This window comes from Branchiostoma floridae, chromosome 4 (genome assembly GCF_000003815.2).
Source record: "Branchiostoma floridae strain S238N-H82 chromosome 4, Bfl_VNyyK, whole genome shotgun sequence".
NCBI lineage: Eukaryota > Metazoa > Chordata > Leptocardii > Amphioxiformes > Branchiostomatidae > Branchiostoma > Branchiostoma floridae.
The window spans coordinates 239,900-255,208 of NC_049982.1; the positions used below are offsets into that span (position 1 = coordinate 239,900).

Genomic DNA, 15,309 nt, shown 5'->3' on the forward strand with positions numbered 1-15,309 from the left:
TAACTGCTTTTTGGTGTGTCGTTGTCCATATTTCTTTGAAGAGGTTAATCAGTCACGTATGTATACAGTTACTACGAATTTTCTTCCAACAGTGACTGTCTTAAAGGTAAGGTACATACCCCCAAATTTTCGATGTCTGAATGTGCCAGAATGTGATGTCCGACATCGAAAATTTGGAGGTCTGTACCTTACCTTTAAAACAGTCAATGTTGGAAGAAAATTGGTAGTAACAGCCCATATTTCTGTGTTTAAAGTGTTTTTTTTTCTTTTACAGGAATTGTAGGAGTCTCGGTCAGTGTCAATTGATCTCCAAGCAGACCTTACGGTAGCATAAGATGGTATCAAAAGCTGGCAGAGGAGTGAAGCTGACTTAGGAGTGTGTTTCGCAACAAGGCAAATGGACATCTTTTGGCTGACTACACTCCTTGGCCAGTTTGGCACTATCTTATGCCATCGTAGGATCGGCTTGGAGATTAAGTGTCAGTAACTGTTTTTTGGTGTGTCTTTGTCCATGTTTTGTGTTTATTATTATTATTTTTCAAACAGAAGCTGTAAGAGTCTCGGCCATTGGACGTGGATGGCGTTTCTACTGGTGCTGACGGAGCTGGCGATCATCCTGAGGTTCGGCCGGGATCTGCTGCTGATCCCGCTCCCGGATCACGTCCTGCGCTGCTGGATCGCGGGATCCGTCGGGCTGACGTCATGGGTCGTGTGGACGTGTTTCATCAGGTAGTTCACTGAGGAGTCTTGCGGCGTAATATGCAGGTCGTTTGGTCCAGAACAGGGCTCTAGCCAGCTCGAATTTTTTTTCCGTCAGCCAATTCCCATTGTCGCGAAAACCGCAATGGCAATTAACTTAGAAAGACGAAACGGAGACCTTGAAAAACGGTTTTTTACTGAAATTATCGTATGCAAAAGGTCGCCGACACACTAAGTCAACAATTATAACAATAGCAAGACAAACAGTGTGTGGCTTTCCGACCGTGGACAGCGTCCCCAAGCCGCCTGTAGCTTCCACCAATAATTTTTGTCCGTCAAGGTTGACGGATTGGTTTTAAAAAATTTTCATCACACGCAGCAAATTCCCGTCAATTGACGGAAAAAGGGACGCTGGCTAGAGCCCTGGTCCAGAAGCAAGTCCTGGGGTCAAACCCTGTCACGCTACCGATCGTATGCTCTTGTGAAAGGCACATTACCAGACCTTCCTCAGCCTACCCCTTCCGAGGATTCGACTTAATGTATCGTTAGCCAGACATGTAAACATTCATTTACTGTAAATGCATTTTTACTTCGTGGTGATTTATGTTGGCGGTAAGAGAAAATGGAGTGTTTACGGTGGTTTTGGTGGAGCTGGCGATCATCGTCAGGTTTCGGCCGGGATCTGCTGCTGATCCCGCTCCCGGATCACGTGCTGAGCTGCTGGATCGCGGGATCCGTCGGTCTGACGTCATGGGTCGTGTGGAGGTTTTTCGTCAGGTAGTTCGTTGATGGTAATCTCCATGCAGATCCTACGGTAGCATAAGATAGTATCAAAAGCTGCCAGAGGAGTGAAGCCGGCCTAGGAGGAGTGTGTTTCGCTACCAGGCTCTGCCGGTACTGAAACGGGGAGGAGCATTTCTATTCGACAATGGTGTTGCTACATCTTCTGCCATCGTAGGATCTGCTTGGAGATTAGTTAAAGGGTCGTTTGGTGTAACTCCAGGGTGTTTGGCCCTGCAGTCAGAGGTCAAGATACAGTATATTAGCGCAAAAAAGAACAAGGAATTGTCATGCCTTCAAGTACCAGAGTTACTAACATAGGATTGATATGTTCAAAAATTCGTATTTTTAGGACTATCATAGAGTGGAATCTGCCCTTTACATTGTCGTACACTGCATCCTAAACTGGCCTGAAACGAGACTATTTGATGTTACCAATGCAATGTTCTTTTGACGAAATAGGTGTTCCTAGCTAGTGGTTGCATGGGCCCGACAGCTGAAGAGGGATGGGTGGTTCGTTGGCTAGCTAGTTTATCAAATAAACTTTGATACTTGTGATACTTTGATACTTTATTCAGTCTATTATCTAACATACATAATAAATACAAAGAAGTTTATCTTCCTTGACTTAACGTAAACACAAGAACATACAAATTCCATAAACGTTAAAGTATAACATACGCATACTTATACAAACTTTCATGCAAACCCCAGTTGTTAAAGTCCACATACCAGCCACACTGCCACAATTGATCTCATTTGCTATACAGTTACATTGCTGACTTAGAACAGACTTTTAGCGTAACTAGCCCCACTTCTTAAACGTGATATGCCAGTCACCCTTCCGCCTTTAACGCCTCCTTACTCGCCTGGAGCCAGACTAATTTGTATTGATACATTACATGACATCCTATACTGAATTCAATCAAAAGATCAAAAGAGAAGAGATGACCCATACTGTACATCAATGCACCGATACGACAAAGAGTACTCTACTATATGTAACGCGTTAGATCTTATAATCAGTGGTATGAGTGTTCCGTTATAAATGTTAAACTCAGCATTGAACTCTGAGTCAACATGATAATGTATTCAATATACTGATACATAGGTTAATTTATTTGTATTCAGATGTTTATTTGTATGCATTGTTGTAGAAGATCTTACGAAAGTCGCTATACTTTTGTTCATGTCATTAAAGATATCATCATAACATTATAGCCAAGCCTCTACCAGGCTCCACAGGTCGCTGGAAAAATAGCACAACAGTGCCGCAGTGAACGAACCACGCAGTGCCGCACCGGTGCCCCTATTGCAAGTCTAGTTCTTCTAGCTGACATGTCAGCCGCCCTGCCAGAATCGTAGTCTCTACCAGACTACTACGCTGGTTGTTATAGGGAGAAAAAATTGCCAGGGGAGTTTTGCTACCAGAGGAGTTGGTCGGCCGGAGGGGAAATATGCACCTAAGCATGGACTGACTTACTAGCCAATTTTCCGTGTATTTTTTTTTTAATTCTACGATCCCCGACCGTCGTAGGAAGACCTGATGGAGCCTACTAGAATCCTAGTCTCTACCAGACTCCCACCAGGCTGAATAGGGGACTTAATTTGGCCAAGTTAGAAACAAAACCCTGGTAGGAGTTAATTGGCCTAGGAGTGTTGGTCTTGCGTCGCAAACTGTTCTCCTCGGTAATTCCTCTGACGTGTTTCAGTCTTATTTGGTGTATTTGGCCAATTTCTACTATTTTTTTTCAGCACCCTGTGGAGCCTGGTATAGGCTAGTAGAATCCCCCGGTCCGGTCTGACCGGGGGATTCACAAAAATCAGTTCCGCCAACATCTCGCGGCTTCGGGCGACGCTCATGATTAGAAGACAAATTTCTCAAAGGGTCTATCTAGGGGGCTGCGTAAAATTTCCTTGGGGATGCTAGCCCTGAAGCCGAAGGGCTGACCTGTATAGGCCCTGACAACAGTCTGGCATCCAGGCTAAAGTTCTTCTAGATGGCATGTCAGCCGCCCTGCTAGAATCCCCGGCCCGGCCCGGCCCACACTGATGATCAGTTCCGTCAACATGTTGCGGCGTCGGGCAATGACGGCAGCCGAGTCGTAAAAATTCCGGCGTCGGTCGGGACCCGAACCGCTCGGCAAATCTTATCGTGGGGCCAATTACGGTGGGGCTGTTTTACAACCGTACCGAGTACACACGGACATTGGGGCAACCGTGTTTTTTACAACCGGCGGGGACGCTTTGAAGTCGCACGGCCATTGTTGTTCCGAGTGGTGCGTTTGTGGTTAAATCTAGGTGCGGTTGTATTTCTTGTTTTAACTCCAAACGCACAAAACAGCCGCTTTGCAGGGCACTTAATCGTTTCACCTCCGATTGCAGTGTTAAAGAGTAAAAGACCGTGTGTTATAGGATGGGGTTTAACCTGTATTAGGCACTAGTGAGGGTAAAAATAAGGTGTGGTTTGTCGCGCTGGGGGAAGCAGGCATGGAGTGCTGATGGCGGTGCAGAGTTCATGATATGTACATTAAACGACTTACGCTGAAAAGAATTTGCTTCGGGATGACCTCATGTGTTCCCTCCTCCGGATCGCCATAGCTGCGGTACCAGGGACGGCAGACACGCCAGGCTACCGCCGCAAACACGACTCTGAAACGCCGACAACACTTCTACCGACTTTAAACACTCTCAGCCCGCCCAAAAGTCGCAAAACAAGTCTAGACACATCCTCTTGACCATCTTTTCAAGATTCACGCATCCGGACAACTTTGCTTTACCAAAGAATCCCGCGAACTTTCGACTACGCTAGAGCGAAGTCCGCCGTATCCATGGTTTTGCGCGGGCTTATGTCTGGTTTACATAGCTAAGCACTTTATAACTGATCTCAATCGTTACTCGATTTATTCCGCAGTGTCTGTGTAACTTTTTAATGAACATTAATACGGGAGCAAACATATAGCGCGAATCGGGTTGATAAATTACACATGAAGCATTCATTTGTGAAAGGTTGGTCAGTTGGCTACGGTAGGTTAGACCTGGCTTCCCGTCAGTGTGTGGTTGCTCACTTTACAGCGGGTATGTCACTGAAGATGCGGCACGTTTGCGACCGGCGTCACTGTGGCCGAGCGATTTTTTCAGAGATCTAAACGAATCTCATTGATAAAATACGAATCTTTTGTTTTAGCTTTTTTGTCGTTGTCGTTTTAGTCAAAATGCATGTTTTACACGTTCTCGTTAGAAAGTGAGAAGGTAACACAGACTAGATCCAATCGAAAACTCATGCAATGCCACTAATGTACCTTCTGTGTCGCAACTCGCAAGACAACTTAGGTCTATTGGACGCATCCCCGACTATAACAAGAACGTCCTTAGTTTGCTGTCACAGACCCGTCGTATGAAGACTCTATCACAACATGCCAGCTTCCAAACTAGCCATGGCGACATTGATTAACAACACGGAATGGGTATTAACTAAAATTTACGGAACTGACATAAAGAATATCCGTAAATAGTTTCATCAAGCTGGTGCTAGTTTAACAATTCAACATAGTTTTCTCTATCCAACTTTTTTTCTGTACAAACCCTTATTCTTCTGCTATACTGATATTTTGACAGTAGTATTAGCCGCTGCTGTTCCATAGTGTAAAAATCGTCGTCTCCCTTGGTTTATTACCGTACCAGCATTTCACATCGCAAACCCTTCCTACGTTTGCCTGGAGATGCGGACCTTTTGGTATGCCTCCATCAGATATGATTGAAAAGGGAACACCACTTCAGATCTGCGCTTCCACTTGTAGGTCTGCTACCCGGCGACTTGTGCAGGCCTCAGTCCCACTTATAGTTCTGTATCCTAGAAACTTTTAACTCAGCAAAACATTCGGAATACGTCATTGAAAGACAGCTTCGCGTATGTGGAATGAGATTAATTGATAAGCAAATGGAAAAATAAGATGGTGCTTCTGATACAAGTTATGCGTTTACAAGTGTCACCGTTTGAGGTGGGCTGTGAGCATGCTTTGGTGTTTAAAAAAACGTTGTTAGGCCAAAAACAACGGAATACTTTGATCTGTTGTCAGCAAACTGTTTTTATAAACAGTTCGATTAAAATGTCTCTTGTCCCGCAACTCAGCTAACCGCCAACGCTACGGCGGCATGGCACTCACCGCTGACATGTGTGGTACATAATTATTCAAAAAAGTTCAAAAGTCATATTTATAGGAGCGGCGATCTATTGGCGGCGTGGTAATTGTTTGTGTGTATGTACACTTCTGATTAAGGCGGGGGGCGCCCATACTTCCATAGCTCCGATGCCCAACTATTTCGGGGAGGTGGCCAATCAGAGGATGATCTGCCACAATCCCGTTGCCAGGCAACAGCCAAGGGCGGTTAGGAGAAGATCGGAATCCATCAACATGTTGTGTGTATGAACTGTTGTCAGTGGTTGCAGTAACTCTATCTGGGACACCCTCTTAAAAACTACGTTACTAAATCTAAGTTGTAATTTGCAATGGAATGCTTACGGAAAAGGGTCTTTTCCAAGATACCTTGGTTGCCGTATTTTGAAATACTCACTATGACAGTAGACAGATTAATAAGGGCTATTATTGGATTCTAATAATTAAATGGCTTAAACAATTCAGCATTATCTTTTGTTCTTAAAACTAATGATTTTTAAGTGAGGTCTTCAACCGAAATACTCGAAAGGTTATCGGTTTTTCCCAGATCATGCGCTCTGATATTTTGTACAACGAATCTATCTTTGTTCCGCTCTGAGAAAATGTTACTGTTGTACAGATGTGAGTTAGTGATGAAAAACTTTCTATCCCCACAATCTAGGCTACACTGACATAATGTTTTTGGTGACATCCGCGCACGCATTGACTTTCGCCTGTTTTAAAAAATGTGGCCAAATGTCATCCAACATACAATAACATCCCTGGTCAATCAGAAATTTAAGCTTGCCAGAGGATCTGCTCCCCAGGGTAAGGGGCACTTGGTAAAGGCACGGGTCAAAGCTGCTTTGCATTTTAAACATGATGAAATGACAACGATTGTTTCTTACAGTCTTACTTGGGGTGAACATCAGACACACCAAGCCTGGGAAAGAATGATCTGGATGTTTAGTTATGTGGTTTAGCAGAATGTTTTGCTGGATTTTTTTCTCGTGCATTACATATAGTTCTGGGGTCTCCACATTACAAATAAGTTAACAAAGTAATACATTCTACGAAATGAAAACGATAAGAAAATGATAGTAAAGTATTCAACCAAACGAGCAAAACATCGCTCCTTCTTTATGCTACGATGAAAGATTTATTCTCACCTGTGGACCATTGCTTGTTTCTTTCTGGCCTATTCGAGTACTTTACCTTGTCAAAGCAGCAATGGTTACTGTTCACGACTTCACGTTATAAAATGTTGTTCTCTCTTTAAATTTCCTTATGTCAGTACTGAGTTTGGTTGTTGAGGTATTTACGTCGGGCATATTGTTAGTCGTATATCAAAGATATTGTCATGATGTATGCCCAACTAGTTAAATAGTTTATGTTGTAACATATGACTTATTTTCTAAACCTTTACACATGTAAGTAGGTCAAAGCCCAAGAATTACGTACTCTAGAAACATCTACGTACAAAAGAAACATCTTTCCGTCCGCCATAATTTAAAAAAAAAAAATCAAAGTCTTGCTTTGCCATCATTGTTATTGACTGAAGACAATGCAATGCGAAGGTAAAGTCAGTCGGAATTTTTCCGTTACATTGCTGTAGACATCGTATTCGTGTCTTGTCAACATCCGTATTAACTAAAACTGACGAGTGTAAAGATATGTTCAATAGGCATCGCTACTAGACAACTAGACATAAGCTTCTTACCCTGTTAAAATCTCTATTGACTAAAGACAGCGTAACTTTAATGTAAACACCTTAGGTATACTTCCTCTCCCTGATAATCATTCCACTACTAGACATTACAATCGCATTATTTGAACCTTCTCGTTGACTCAAGTCAATACAAAGGTAAACTCATTAGGAATCCTTCCGCTTCTTTCCTGCATACATACTTTGAGGACATTGCTATTGTATAGATACATTACAATGTGGGGGTACTTGCTGTCGAAATCATTGCTCTAATAGACATACGATTCTTACTCTGCTAACTCTGTAACGGCCATATAGCTAAAGTCGATACAAGGGTAGAAACTAATTCGGAACCATCCTTCTATATTTCTTAATTAAGACTTCAGATTAATTCATACTTCGTCGACCTTCATGTTGACTAAATACAATAAAAAGGCAAAGGCACAACGCTTAAGGAATCTTTTTATTTTTTCTACTAGATTCTTATAGACATCAAATTTAAAGTAATTCGGATTCGTTCTTCTATATTTCTTTAAGATTTCAGATTTAAGTCTTATTTCGATAACCTCCATGCCAGTTATTGAATGAATACAACATACAGGCAAACGTACAACACTTTAGGAACCTTTTACAAGATTGTTATAGACATCAAAGCCCTATCCGCCCTACCTGTATTGACTGAAGACAAATTGATGTTAAAGTAAACTCCACAGGAATCCGGTGAATCACCTCTGCTTGATGACGAACTGTTTGGGCAACCTCCTCCGGACGGGAATATCTGTTTTGTATGACTTGAGTCACGACTAAGGTATGTGTCCTTAGATAAACTATACTCCTAGGTACAGACTCACACCTCATGCTTATGTTAGGTGTTAGCTTCAATCTACCAAGTTCTCCTTTAGATCGTCACAGTCTAACAAGAAAAATCACAAGAAGGAAAAGAAGCTACGTTATAGCAATGCTGTCTACGCTAGTTTTCTATTCTCATTTCTTGCTCATTCTTGAAGGTATTCGACTGGTCTTTGTGCAAACTAATATCATTCAAGCTATTCTAAGAATAGACAAAACTATCACTGCTAAATGTCTGGGTATACTTATTGAGCCTTCTGGCAAAATATCAGATGGATTAATCATAATTGTTGCTGCATTTGAAAGTACAATAGGCAGTTAGATTGTTGTCAATATTTCTGTACTTTTTCGGGGAGTATATCCTTCAATTGGTAAGAAGGCATACTTCTTCGGTCTTCTTCGTTTGTAACAGCTGGTTCTAACTTTCTTCTTCTGTCATATATTTGTGTTTTGAAAATTATTCTCCTAGTCCGACTCTGACTACTTGTTTTTCCCCAGTCAGTCAACTTTATTGATACAAAAAATGTTCAAATACTTACGTGAGGTGATTCACAAATATTATTGATACGAAAAACAACACACCTTCAAAACCTGCAGCTGTATAGTGTCGACTAGAATGATATGATATACAATCATATACATAACAAGTATCTCGGCTATCTTTTTCTACATTTTTGTATTCGGATATAAGTCCTGGAAGCCCTTTCCCGACATGCCCCGGAGTCCGCCATGTTGACGTAGCGGTGGGGTTCCCAGTAATTAGCCAGCTTGAGTAATCTCTCCCCCATCAAACCCTGTGTAATCTCTCCCCGGACCATCAAACACGGCCCTCCACACGCAGTAAAACAAAAACCTTATCAGGACCGAGTCAAGCACATTGTTGTTCCGAACGGTGGGAAGGACGGACAAACCGAGGGCTGGCTGCAGACGACGCGAAGGCAACACCTGACGACACACCTTTTCGCGCCAGGTGACCCGCAGGGGTTCGAACGACTTGGACAGACCAAGAAGGTTAACCCCCTTGCTTGGACCTTACTTGGACATCGGACCGAAAGGATCGAACCTTTGTTGTCAAGGTCAACCTGTCCGTCAGCAATGTAATGGCGTCCGCTGTCCTGTAAACACTTCGTCGAAAATTGGAATCAGATACTGTCAGACTTTTTCGTCCAAGTCTAAGTTGTGTAGGACCACGCCGTGCTATTCAGCAAGTATGTACCTCTTGCAAAGGGTGCAAGTATAGACTAGGATTGTGCCGCCGTTTAAAAACTTTTGAAAACTGAAATAGTCAAGATTTCAGAGGACGTTTGCAGCTCTGTACCAGTCCGCACAAACTAACTTTACCGCACAATGGACCTGTCAACTATCCCGACGCTCAGACACTCCATCGACAACATCCTCGGGAGGTCGGCGGCGGTCCCTCGGTGGCAGGGGCGCCCGGGCACCGAGCGCAAGGACACCTGCTCCCCGGTGGGTCCCATCGACTACAGCCTGCACTCGCTAGCGTCACAGGAATCCAGAAGTGCTCAAGAGGCGCAAGACACTGTGGAAATATCAGGTACGTTGCAACTTTTAGTACCATTTACCGCCCATCGTGTTGTTATAAAATGGAGAACAGCCTTAAATCCCTTGGCATAAATATTCTGAGTCAGACGCAACAAGCGTTTGATAAATCAAGATACAAATCGTGCCTTGCCACTTGTTTTCGAAAGCGGAACAATCAGCAAAACGTGTCAAAATAAACTACTTCCAGCCACAGACAAGTATAATCGAAAAAGGAAATATGTCTGCTGCATCGACAGATATTCTTGCAAAAAATAGTTCTTAGAATTTTTCAAAATCAAGTGTGACAACAAGAAGTGACAACATGTTTCTGCTTGACATAAGGTTGCTACTAGGAGCATATCGATATCAACGTAGGTATATTTTATGGCAGGAAAAGTTATATATTTTTATAACTCAGGGTTTATAACTAAAGGCTATGTATGTTTGTATGTTTGTATGTATGTATGTTAACTCTTTAAATTAAAACGCAGAGAAGGTTCTAGATGTGTTCGTGTTTGATTACCCCACCATACGAATCCTGTTTTCAGAGACTTCTTGAGTTTCTACCAGAATAATTATCTGTGTTTTGCCTCGCTCATAGACTAGAACGTCGCAACTCAACAGAATCAGAGCGACGAATGCCGTTTATTTAGCGATGTTTTGTTTCCTAAGTCGTATACCTTTTAGTCTGTGACTGTTTTCCTTAATAGGCTAACATGTGGCTGGACATGCTAGCGTAAATATGCAACAAACTTAAGGATTAGGTTTGTGACAAAGTTAGACTATTCGTAATGGAAAAGCTTTAAACTGTAATCTATGTATTGAAGTAAACATAATTAATAAAATGAAAATGACTATATTGTACATTGACCATAAGGAACAATAAAGAGCAACAGATATGCATCTGCATGCATCATATGAATTTTAAGACCCACAGAAGCACTGTATTAAATGTTGCTTAATGACATAGCAATTAGCTATAGCTCACTCAGGGACTGCTTCTCTAGCACAGCAATAGTGATGTAATAGCACAGGTGTGGCATGTGGTTTAGTATGGATCTTTGCCTATTGTTTTTCGGGACCAGTAGCAGTTTAAAGTCTGAATAAACGTAAGCCAAAAAACAGAAGTACAGGTTTCAGCGCAGTTCTGTTTCTAAAACAATAGCGTCAGGCTGGTACAGCTATGGCATGTGTTATTGGTGGATCATCTTAAATTCAAATAGAAACTTTATATGAAATTAAAAGAATGTCCATGTACAACATTACTGTGCCAAGGAAAAAGAAAAAGCGCTGCACGCTGGTTTGTACTTTTTTTGTCTTAATCCCAATATATATCATACATGTACATGTAGTTCCAGAGGGCGTGAGTTAGAAGCAAGCCCAGTACAGATACAAGAAATGTAACTGTGCCTTAGATTACAGAAAATATAGAGTGATAACAAGACGACAACAGCACGGGCTTACTTTTTTATGCATCTGCTTTCTTATTTTTATTTTTTAATATCATGAAATTTATATTTGTATCTAAACGCCCCTGAGTCGGCAAAAAGCAGTTACTCAATCCACTGGATATGATTTTGGAAACGGTCAGACGTTTTAGATAGCATCCACTACCTATCGTCAGTGACTTGTCAGCTTGACTTTGTCCTCGGCTTGACTTTGTCTTACCTTGTATCTAATTGGAAAATTCAAATCTGTCTTCAGCGCATTTGATTTCATAGTTATGGTATAAAAGAAGAAGACCTTTATTGCAAACTTTTGCCACATCAGGCAATGTACTGATAACAACAATACATGTTGAAGAAATACAGTTAATAGATACATAATGATAAAGCTATCGTTAGATAAATACAACTTATAAAACCAGTTTCTTCCAGATAAGTGGATACATTGAACTGAACTGAAATCCAGATCTCTTGAGTGTCACTAACGAAAGATCGATAGTGCAAACTATCTATCTAAAGCATCTATCGTTTCCCAAACCATATCAAGGTGCTTGAGCGAGTAACTTTTTGGGGCGTGTGTTTTTACCTGGATGTCTATCCTTCACAGACGCCCCTGTGTCGGCTCTCTGGGGTCGCACACTGTCACTGAAACTTTACAGCCGGCTCGGACCATATTTACCCACCAAACAGCACAGACATGAAAAGAGCCGAGTTGCGATAATAATCTGTGTTATGGTGTTTTTTATGGCTAGATACGAAAATCCACAAAGCGTTACTTCTCCATCGGGACTGGAAAAAGTATGGAGTTTCGGGTTCGGATTCTTGAGGAATAGTTTCAGGGACTAAGTCGGTCTTCGGTTTAAACCTCGCGATCGCGGCTTCCGAACTTGCCTTTTGATCGTGCAACTTTCCTCGCTTTTAAAAGCAGGATTATGAAGGCGGACTGGAAGGAGTTCCCTGTCCTTCACTTATGGATAGTCTTCCCGTTGGTTCCCAGGAAAATAGTCGAAATTGGCCACAACACTGTATGTTTTGCCACATGAGTTGGTCAGCCATGCAGTTATAATTTTCAACCTACACAAATCGACGCATCTCATCTAACTCTTCTGCATGTTGTTCAGTTTATTTGGCCAATTTCGACTACTTTTCCATCAACCCACCAATCATGTTAATAGCAGTTAAGACTATGGCTGACTCTACTCTTCGCCACATGTATACGTAAGGCAAGAATTGTGAGAAAAAACTGCGAACAGAAAACTTGTTAATGCAACCTTGCAAGACTGCCCTAAAACAAGCCCTAGGTTGAATCATGTTAGCCTATACCATTTACTTGTGCGCCTGTCTCTGTACTAATGACTTGCGACATATCTGACTGTATTGTTCGCTGTATGGAAGGAAAGAATTACAAGTGTATCAGAACAACCTAGGCGCTAGAAACTTGTTTGCATTACGACCCTATAGCTGAGTCAGACTCTTAGTGGAATCATTTAAACTTACATCTACGCCTCAGCATGTCCGTCTCTGTACCTCTGGCTTGCATATCTGACTGCATTGTTCGCTGCATGGAAGGCAAGAATTGTAAGAAAAACCTGCGCGCCAACGGTTTCTTATACATCTTTACAAGACTGCAATAAGACAAGCTCTATCGCAGCTATATGTTGAGTCGTCTTAGCCTATATTATTTATTTGGGTGCCTGCCTCTGTACCCATGACTTGCAGCATATCTGACTGTATTGTTCGCTGCATGGAAGGAAAGAATTGTAAGAACAACCGAGGCGCTGGAAATCTGTTAGCAATACGACCCAGCAGCTGAGCCAAACTCGAGGTTTGAATCATTTTAGCTAACGCCAACGCCTTAGCATGTCCGTCTCTGTACAGGTCTATACCCCCTGTATATGACTTGCATATCTGACTGTATTGTTCGCTTCATGGAGGGAAAGATTTGTAAGAACAACCTAGGCGCTGGAGACTCGTTTACAACCTTGCAAGACTGCCCTGAGACAAGTTCTAGGTTGAATCATGTTAGCCTATATCCTTTAGTTGTGCAAGGAGGTTCCTTGATTTGTGCGCCTGTCTTTCTGTAACCATGACTTGCAGCATATCTGACTGTATTGTTCGCTGCATGGAAGGAAAGAATTGTAAGAACAACCTAGGCGCTGGAGACTTGTTTATACAATAGGCTGGGTAATTGTTGGAGGTACCATTCGGTGCCGGAGTTCAATTAGATTAAGTGGCGGCATAATTAAGGCACAATGGACCATAAATTTGTCGGGCCGAGTTTATTAGTTGCCCGAGCAGGGGTTACCTGGTAGGCGGTGAGGGGAGGGGAGATACGGGCGGGAACGGGAGACCTTCAGGACGACGGATCTGATAACGCAGGTGGTTTATGACCTTAACAATATTGAGAGAAACACAAAGGTTAGAAAATGTCAAAAAGGGGGCGGAATTTGTACAGGGGGCAAGGCTGAGGAGAAGGGGCGTTTGCTGGGCGCAGCAATTTTCGTTTAAAAAAAAAACAAATATAGAAGGGGCAATGTGGTACTGCACTAAGGCTCCTTTTCGACTAGACGGCGATCGCGACCCGCTTTCACTGCGATCTAAATAGGATATGTGTAATCTTCGCTTTCAACTGGGCAATGTAAATGTGTGACTGACCAGACAACAAAACATACAAAGTGTAAAAAGATTCGTTTCTTTTCTATAGAATACGGGAGGGAACGGGAGACCTTCAGAACGCCGGATCTGATAACGCAGGTGGTTTATGACCTTAACAATATTGAGAGAAACACAAAGGTTAGACAATGTCAAAAAGGGGGCGGAACATACAGGGGGCAAGGCTGGGGAAGAGGCGTTTGCTGGGCGCAGCTTTTTTTTTTAATGAATATAGAACGGACAATGTGGTACTGCACTCAAGTTAGGCCCGCTTTCCACTAGACGGCGATCGCGACCCGCTTTCACTGCGATCTAAATAGGATATGTGTAATCTTCGCTTTCACACTGGGTAATGTAAAAGTGTGACTGACAAGACAACAAGGTGTGAAAATATTCGTTTCTTTTCAATACAAAACGGGCGGGAACGGAGGACCTTCAGAGCGCCGGATCTGATAACCCAGGTGGTTTATGACGTTAACAATATTGAGAGAAACACAAAGGTTAGAAAATGTCAAAAAGGGGGCGGAACTGAAGGGGGCAAGGCTGGGCAAGAGGCGTTTGCTGGGCACAGCAAATTTTTTTAAAGAAATCTATAATCTTATCATTTAAAGTTGATTTATTTCTGATAATACTACAATTTTGCTGAGAACATGCGACTTACTGTTCAACCTATTTGACCGATATCTGCTAAAGCTTAGCAAAACCTATTAACAAGATACAATAAGAAATAGAAAGCCCGATAAAACGACTGAAACATAACGTTAAAAAAACAGCAGGAGCCTAACTTCTGCTTGGAGAGTAGACTATAATACCATTACTAACAATGGGTATCAGTTACAGACACAAACAATAGGTCATTGAGGCGCAAACTTTGTCCAGAGATTAACCCAGGATTACAGCGGCGGAGCAAAGCCGGCGTGTTGGACTTACATTACGCTAATCCTCATGACGCAAGGCCGCCGCCATGTACACTTGTTTTGATGGATACTGTGGTACACTTAATTATGTAACAGTATTGTGGTGAGCTGGCTGTACTATCTGCATGATTGCTGTGTATCACAATATGTGTTGTTACATTAGGTACGGATAGCTACATTCGTACATATGTAAACTTAGGGTTAGCTTATGTTATTTTCATAACCATAGTACAGTTGTGAGCTCCCCTGTAGCATCTGCATGTATTATCTGTATGCTGTTTTTCACAATAAAAAAAGGCCGCCGCCATGTTGACATGACGTGTAAGCCTATTACTCCGTGTGGTCGGTCAACAGCGTTAACAATGGAGAATGGTGGGACAAAACTTTGCGTAATGACTTACGACTTTGCTCTGAGATAAGGATATATGATGTGAGCAGTGCCGACACCGGCTACGTATAATTAGCCTCCAGCAGGCTCCGGCCCCAGGTTGCTGAAAAATAGTAGAAATTGGTCACATAGACAGAAAACACACCAGAGGATTTGGTTGACAGAGGAGTACAGT

The 15,309-nt window shown here is 42.3% G+C and overlaps 1 protein-coding gene across 1 annotated transcript in view; it reads left to right on the forward strand.

The window, feature by feature from the left end:
* Nucleotides 1–8,898: 8,898 nt before the first annotated feature.
* LOC118414650 (dorsal root ganglia homeobox protein-like) overlaps nucleotides 8,899–15,309 on the forward strand; it is a 13,553-nt gene continuing 7,142 nt past the window's right edge. The window contains exon 1 of the mRNA XM_035818839.1: nucleotides 8,899–9,745. Within this exon, the coding sequence (XP_035674732.1) occupies nucleotides 9,538–9,745 (208 nt within the window). The 5' untranslated portion in view covers nucleotides 8,899–9,537. The remainder of the gene's footprint in view (nucleotides 9,746–15,309) is intronic.